At 46.8% G+C, this 8,008-nt stretch overlaps 2 protein-coding genes across 2 annotated transcripts; both read right to left on the bottom strand.

Annotated features, from left to right (window-relative positions):
* Positions 1 to 4,546: 4,546 nt before the first annotated feature.
* LOC136373902 (epidermal differentiation-specific protein-like) lies at positions 4,547 to 5,714 on the bottom strand. The gene is made up of 2 exons (XM_066338949.1): positions 5,679 to 5,714; positions 4,547 to 5,150 (listed from the first exon to the last, which is right to left on the bottom strand). The coding sequence occupies exon 2, from the start codon at positions 5,095 to 5,097 to the stop codon at positions 4,567 to 4,569; it is 531 nt and encodes a 176-aa protein (XP_066195046.1). The 5' UTR covers positions 5,098 to 5,150; positions 5,679 to 5,714; the 3' UTR covers positions 4,547 to 4,566.
* Positions 5,715 to 6,153: 439 nt separating this feature from the next.
* LOC136373910 (epidermal differentiation-specific protein-like) lies at positions 6,154 to 8,008 on the bottom strand. Its single transcript, XM_066338960.1, has 2 exons — positions 7,948 to 8,008; positions 6,154 to 7,429 (listed from the first exon to the last, which is right to left on the bottom strand). Exon 2 carries the CDS (start codon positions 7,374 to 7,376, stop codon positions 6,846 to 6,848), a length of 531 nt encoding a protein of 176 aa, XP_066195057.1. The 5' UTR covers positions 7,377 to 7,429; positions 7,948 to 8,008; the 3' UTR covers positions 6,154 to 6,845.

Raw genomic sequence — 8,008 nt, forward strand, 5'->3', positions numbered from 1 at the left:
GGATTTCAGACAGGCAGGAGACTTGTGCTGGGATTCAAGGCACTCATGACTGCCAGAACACTGATGAAAATAGTGTGTGGGCTGGCTGCAAGCACCAAGCTGCACTAGCCAGGGAGAAGGGGACACCAAAGTGTCCTTTGGCCAGAGAGCCCAGGGCCAGGGATGAGACTGGACAGGCTGAGGGCCCTCAGTCCTGTTGGAAGCACCTGTGAAGGTGCTTGTGGATGTGGAGAGTGAGGGTGTGCAGGTCTTCACTAGCAGGCTTCCCTGTGGATGATCTGCAGAGGAGGGAGGAGATGGGGCTGTGTCTCTTCCATTCCATTCTGTGGGAGGGCTGGTAGTGTCAGTGTGGGGTGGCTGAGGGCAGCCCCTGGTGTGTGCCAGCTGGTGCAGTCGGCCATGTCCGTGTCCTTTCCATGCACATGTGTATGTGCCTGTCCCTGGGTCACACAGCCAAGCCCAGCACGGGCTGCTCCTAAAACCTGGGCAGTGGCACTTGGAAAAGCAGCTCACAACAGAGACTCTGCAAGCTGAGATCCAGCAGCTGAGCAGGAGAAGTTCCTGGGGCTGAACTCCACTCATGCTGAGTTATCCCTGCACACAGCGCTGGAAAAGTGAGTTGGCCAGAAAGAAATCCTGGAACTGGGGCTTTTTCCACAGAAGAACCACTCTCATGTAACTCCAGTGTTCTTTCCTTTTACTTTCAATAATGGTCAGCTGTTTGTAGCAACTATCAGGGGCTTTCTCAGAAGAGCATCTTGTGTGTTGAAATCCCACAGATCCGCAGATGCCCTCTCAGTTCTCTTTTTCTTGCACTTGTGGTTGGATGTGAGTTGATTTCTACTCTCTTGAAAGCAGCAGAACGACATCCTGAAAATTTTGCCTCCAAAAGACCAACCTGACCAAGAAAGCCCCAACACTAAACTGAGGATAGACAAATTGCAGGGACACATTAATTGCTGAATGCAAGGACAATGCAAAGAAGCTCATTAGACTCACTGAGACAATGTCAGTGCACAGAAATCCCCATCAGGACAGCATCGGTCAGACAAGGCTGAATAGAAGGGAGGACAGGGGACATTGATCATCTTTATTTCTAGCAAGATTCCTCAGGAGCAATATGGCTCAGGAAATACTGGGATTTGCCTGTCTTACATGATGAGCTTGAATGATCCAGGGAGCCAAGAGGACTGTAGGATTGGTGGATAATTGAAGCTGGCAGTGATCTCTGGTTGCCACTGGGTCCAGTCAGCTGCTCAACACAGGGACAACCATGAGGTGAATTATGTTTGCTGGTGGCTTTATCCCATCAGGTCTTGAGTATGTGGAACACAAACACTGGAACACAAACCCTGTGAGAAATGACTGAGGGAGCTGGGTTTGTTTAGGCTGGAGAAAAGGAGACTCAGGGGTGACCTTATAACTCTCTACAACAGAAAGGTGGTTGTAGCCAGCTGAGGGTTGGTCTGTTTCTCCAGGCAGCAACTGACAGAATGAGAGGACACAGTCTCAAGCTGCACCAAGGAAAATTTTGCTTGGGTGTTAGGAAAAAGTTTTTACAGAAAGAGTGATAAAGTATTGTAATCATCTACCCAGGGAAGTGGTGGAAATACCATCCCTGGATGTATTTTAAAAAAGACTGGATGTGGCACTCAGTGCTGTGGTTGAGTTGAGGTGTTAGGGCATGGATGATCTCAAATGTCTTTTCCAATCTAGTGATTCTGTGATTCTGTGAATCTGTAATCTCTAGTGGTTTGATTTAAAATTAGCTGACTTCATCGAGGAAATGTTTCTCAGCCATGGAAGAGACAAGGCTAAGGGAGGTGCACAGCAAAAGAACACCTAGAAAAGAGTTTTAGCTGAAAACAGGGAAGCTCTGACTGAAAAAAAAGAAAAAAAATATTAGCCTAAGGGATTTTCTGGACTGGCAGAAAGGTCAGAGACCCTGGGGAATCTCCACCCTTGCAGTTGTTCAGAAATCTCTTGAAGATGGCCATGTGTAACCTGGTCATGTTTGAGGTAGCTCTGCTGTGAAGAAGGCCTTGGACTAGGGAGGTCCCTTCCACAATAAATCTTTCTGTCAGTTATTATAATAAAGACTTAAAAGCCTTTGTCACCTTCTGCCTGATTTCATCCTTTGTTCAACTTCAGTGAAAAACTATCATCATCAAGGCATGTGCACAATAACTTTGATTATTTCTTGGAGCTTTATAAATACCATTCCCTCCCTCTACAGGCTCTCAATCATTATAAATCTTTATACTGCAAACAAAAGGTAAAAGATTACCTGAGTGTATATACATTTACACCTTAAATTGACACATAGCAAGAATTTTCAGGACATAGTGTCAGAAACTAGGAAATTACATCAAAAAGGATACTCTAAGATTTTTTTTTTTCCACTGTATGAAACCACTCCATAATCTTGAATTCCTTTCATGCGTGTGGTATTCTTTCATTGTCCTTCATGACATTCAGGCCTTATCCACTACATGCCTAAGAAGCAGCTAGAAAGACAATATTCTTCTATCCTTTAATGGCAGAACCATAAACCATTCAGCCTTAGCTGTAAAAAGGCTTAAGCTTTAGCAGAGACTTCTGTCCACACAGCCCTACACAGTAGGGTAGATTTCCTCTGCAGTCACCCTTGGCAAGCACAGGATTTTGCTGGTACTTGGAGCTATATAGATTCCTTGTGCTGATATTCCAAATTTAAAAGTGTTGCAAAAGAGGTCCTGCAGATGTAAAAAGAGGAATATGAAAGTGAGAGACTGGGACCTGAAACCATGGCAAGGTTGACTGTGTTGCTGAATTTGCACACCCTAGAATCACAGAATCACAGAATTATTTTGGCTGGGAGAGGTCTTGAACACCATCTACTTGCAAGCCCCTGCCATGAGCAGGGAGATCTTCCACCAGATCAGCTGCAGACCAGGTTGCTCCAAGCCCCATCCAGCCTGGCCTTTGAGAGATGGGTGAACCACAGCTTCTCTGGGCAATCTGTGTCAGTGCCTCACGCCCCTCATCTTGAAAAAATTCTATCAAATGTGCCATTGAAATCTTCCTTCTCTAGAATTCAAAGGCCCCAGTAAAAATCTGCAAAGCTGCCTGCAGTACTGCAGGTGGGATCTTACCATAGTGGATCACAGGGGAAGAACTCCCTCACTTCACATGCTGATTAACCATTTGCAGCCCACGATAGGGTTGGCTTTCCAGGCTGCAAGCTCACAGGGCTGGCCCATGGCCAGGTTTTCATCCAGCACTGTCCCCAGTTCCTCCTCAGCAGGGCTGCTCCCCCAGACTGCTCTGATCCTGCAGATCAGGAGGTGGAGGCTTTGCTGGAGCTCTGCTGACTGTCTCCAATCACCCCCCTGTCCTTCATGTGCCTACAAAAACCAACACAGAAGTGAAAATTGCAGGCAGTAGTTTGAGATATGGAATTGCTAGCCACACACACGAACAGCCTTGTCAGGATCAATGGAAACCAGTAATGAATGGTGGCCCTGAAGGGTCCCCACTGGCACCAGTGGTGCTCCATGTCTTCATCAGCGGCACAGGCAGTGGGCTGGAGTGCAGCCTGGGCAGGTTTGGAGATGGCTCTGAGCTGAGGGATGTGTCTGATCAGCTGAGGGAAGGGACCATGCAGAGGGCCCTTGGCAAGCTTCAGCACTGGTGCCATGGGCACCCTGTGAGGTTCCAAAAGGCCAAGTGCAGCTCCTGTCTGAGCAGCCCAGCCACCAGGGCAAGGAAATTGTGCCAGGCAGGAGGTCAGCACAGAGGGAGATAAACCCTGCAGTGCAGAGCTGCCATGGGACAGCTGTGACAATCCACAGCTCAGGGCGTGCAGCTCTCACTGGGCAGGGATGGAGGAGGGCTGGGACTCTGCTTGTCCAGGTCAATTTGTATATGGCAGAACAGCCCTTGTCATCCCTCCTCCCTTCCCAAGATACTGCAGGTTTAAAACACAGCACAGTTTTTCCCACTGGGATTGACCAATCAGTCACTCCAAAGCCATGAGAATTTACTGTTTGATTATGTGATTGGGGCAATGGAAGACTGTATCACCAGCATGATCCATCCTCTGTTCGATTGTATGAGTTACAATCAAACATCTGATACTTAGGAACAGTCTGCATGGGAGAGTTTGGCCAGGATCACAGCAATAATCAACATCCTCACCAAGATTTTAGCACTGCTTGGGTCAAGCCTGAACCCACTGAAACTGAAGAGTGAAACTGGAAGGAGAGAAATCCTTTCAGGGGAAATCCATGTAAAAGTCTCAAAATGACTGCATGGACCCACTCTCTGGCTACACAGAGACATCTCACCATGAAAGGGCAATATTTATCTACATTAAAATCCAGACCCACTGTTGCTTGCAAGAGAGTCTTTATTGACACCAACCCAAAAGAGGATACAGGCAATGGCAGAGGCCAAGGTAGCACAAGGGCTTTGTAAAGCCAATCACAAAGGAAGGGGCACAAGCAGAGGCAGAGATCAAAGTCTCAGATTTCTTGCTGGAGCTGGAGATGGAGCTACATCCCTCAGGGTCCCAGGATGTGCAGTCTAAGAGTCACGGCCAGGGCGAAGGGGACGCAGGAAGGAAAGCTTGTCATTGAAACCGATTTCTGTGTAATTGGGAACGTCTTCATGTGCTCGGGCAAGGTGTCGAGGTCCACTCCCATCGCTGTTCTCACACAGCAGCCAGACACCTCTCTGGACTTTGTGGGAAGACACAATGTCATTATCTTCTCCCCCAGCCAGGTCAGTGGCTTCTCTGACGATTCTGCTCCTGCCTTTATATTCAACATGCTGGTAGAGAGTGATCTGGGGATTGTGCAGATCATCTGTGATCAGCTGCAGAGAACTGATCTTGTCATTCATCTCTTTCCCAAGAGATTCGTATTCTCCCTCCTCAAAGACCAGAAACTGACCCTTATAGTTGACATGCTCATAAGCCACCCAAGGCTGGCCAATTACTTTCACTGAGGAGACAATATCATTCCAACCCAGAGCTGGTAGGTTGGGAGTGTCCGTGGTGAACTCTTTGGACAAACCCTGGAAGTTGACATGCTCATAAATGATGATTTTCCCCATCTCAGTAGGACGTCTGGAGTTTGGATTACTACCTCTAGGAGCTGGATGAAAGCCTGCACAAAAGGAAGACAGAAAACAAACAATGCTTGTAAGAGGCCTGTACACAGCAGACACAAAATTATGGAGAAGGCAAAAAAGAAAATGTGGAGATCAACACATTTTGAAGAAAGGATAAACACAGCAGCAGCTGGAAAGAAGTGTGGGCATGGCATAGAAATTTCAGTTTTGAGGGAAACCAAAATGAGATATGTGGCCACAACTACGCTGTTTGAGTTAGATGTGTGTGTTGGGTCAGGTGTATGGCCAAGAGTAAGTTGTAAAATACTCTCACATTCATCCCTCACAATTGTGTATCACTGGCCCCCCTCCACCCTCTCCCTTGCTCAGGTTTGTTTGTCCTGCAGCAGCCATCTCCTCCTCCCCTAAAGATGGGTTCAGTCTGTGCACATGCAGACAGCAGAACCCTCCCGTCTGTGCTGCAGCTCTCACCCCAACACTAAAGCCTCCTTCCCTTCCCCTGCATTTCCCAGCAGCTGCCCAAGAAAGCCTTCCACTTCTCCTGTACCAAGTGTGCCTCTTACCTTGATGTCAGCTGCAGGTCTGGGGAGAGCTGAGGGCAATTCCTCCAGTGCAGGGCTGCAGTTTGGGAAGGGCATCTCACCTCTGTGCATTTATAGCTTGCACAGGAGTCTTGTGCAACAGCTCAGGTGACAGCATGAAAAGTGACCGAAACTCCCCAAAAGCCAGATCAGCCACACCAAATAATTCAGACACACCAAAGTACATTGTGACACACAGACTGAGAGTCTGCTTGTCCAGGTGACCTTGCATATGGCAAAACACATCATGGAATACCTTGTCATCCCTCCTCCCTTCTCAAGATCCTACTGGTTCAAAAACACAAGACAGTTGTTTCCACTGGGATCAATCAATCAGTCAATTCAAAGTCATGAGAACTTACTGTTTGATTATGTGATTGGGACAGTGCAAGACTGTATCACCAGCATGATCCACCACTTTGACTGTAGGAGATACTATCAAGAGTTTGTTATTTAGATACACTGCATGGGAGAGTTTGGCCAGGATCATACCAATAATCAACATCCTCACCAAGATTTTAGCACTGGTTGGGTCAAGCATGAACCCACTGTTACTGAAGAGTGAAACTGGCAGGAGACACAATTGTCCATCAGATATCCAGGAAAAATATGCAAGTGACTGTGTGAACCATTCTCTGGATACACAGAGACATCTCACCATGAAAGAGCAATATTTATTTATTCTAAAGATGCATAAAACAGACCCACTGCTAATTGTAAAAGATTGTTTTATAGCTCCGATGCATAATGGATTACAGATAATGTCAGAAGCCATGGTACCTTTGCAAAGCAAATTAAAAAGGAAGTGTTGCTGGCCCTACACTTACATTTTCACATAGCAACAGAGATAACATGCAATGCTTCAGAATTCCATAGCACAGGACTCAGGAATGCCAGCTGAGGGCGCATGAGGTTATACATCCCTAGCATGTGTCTTAGCTTGGACACTCTTTCATATGATCAAGCATGATAAAACTTTCATTTATGGGGTGGGGGAAAACTTCACGGCAGGATAGAGAAGTACAGATCTGCAATGCAGCACAGCAGAGAGCTCCCAGTGAAAAAAAAGCTACACAAGCAGAAGGAGAAATTTAGATCTCAAATTTCTTGCTGGTGCTGCATCTTCCTCAGCCTTGGGGAATTTGCATTCTAATAAGAGCGGCCAGGGCGAAGGGGACGCAGGAAGGAAAGCCTGTCATTGAGGTAGATCGCTGAATAATGTGGAAGGTTATCTTTCTCTCGTGCGATGTATTGAATTCCACTTCCATCACTGTGCTCACACAGCAGCCAGGCACCTCTCTGGACTTTGTGGGAAGACATGATGTCATTGTCAAATCCGGCTGCCAGGTTGGTTGCTTGTCTTATTACCCTGCTCTTCCCTTGATAGTTGGGATGCTCATAGAGAGTGATCTGGGGGTCATGCAGATCTTCAGTGATCATCTGCAGAGAACTGATGGTATCATTCATGCTTCTACCTACATAGTCATGCTCCCCTTCCTCAAGTACCAGTAACCTGCCTGTATAATTTATGTGCTCATAAGCCACCCAAGGCTGGCCAATTACTCTCACTGAGGAGATAATATCATTAAAATCCAAACGTCCCAGGTTGGAAATGTCAGAAGTGATTTCTCTGGACACACCTCTAAAGTTGGCATGCTCATAAATGATGATTTTCCCCATCTTAGTTAGACTTTTGAGGACGAGAGTTCTTGCAGTAGGCCTTGGATGACAGCCTGCAAAAAGGAAGACAAAAAACAAGAAATAGCTTGTAAGAAGACTTTACACAAAATTATGGAGAGCACAGGAAAATAAAGAAAATGTAAAAAAATTGACACAATGAATAAATGTAACACCATCAGTACAAGAGTGAAGGCTTTACATAGTCGTTTGTATTTAGAGGAAAAGAGTAAAATGAGATATGTGGCCACAACTACCCAGTTCGAGTTAGATGTGTCTGTTGGGTCAGGTGTATGGCCAAGAGTAAGTTGTAAAATACTCTCACATTCACCCCTCACAATTGCATATCACTGGCCCACTCCACCCTCTTCCTTGCTCAGGTTTGTTTGTCCTGCAGCAGCCATCTCCTCCTCCCCTAAAGATGGGTTCAGTCTGTGCACATGCACACAGCAGAACTCTGCTGTCTGTGCTGCAGCTCTCACCCCAACACTAAAGCCTCCTTCCCTTCCCCTGCATTTCCCAGCAGCTGCCCAAGAAAGCCTTCCAGTTCTCCTGTACCAAGTGTGCCTCTTACCTTGATGTCAGCTGCAGGTCTGGGGAGAGCTGAGGGCAATTCCTCCAGTGCAGGGCTGCAC

Source organism: Sylvia atricapilla, chromosome 2 (assembly GCF_009819655.1).
Source record: "Sylvia atricapilla isolate bSylAtr1 chromosome 2, bSylAtr1.pri, whole genome shotgun sequence".
Lineage (NCBI taxonomy): Eukaryota > Metazoa > Chordata > Aves > Passeriformes > Sylviidae > Sylvia > Sylvia atricapilla.

Excerpts from the sequence above, each read along its gene's own strand:
- LOC136373902 (XM_066338949.1), bottom strand. The coding sequence starts at position 5,097 with ATGGGGAAAATCATCATTTATGAGCATGTCAACTTCCAGGGTTTGTCC.
- LOC136373910 (XM_066338960.1), bottom strand. The coding sequence starts at position 7,376 with ATGGGGAAAATCATCATTTATGAGCATGCCAACTTTAGAGGTGTGTCC.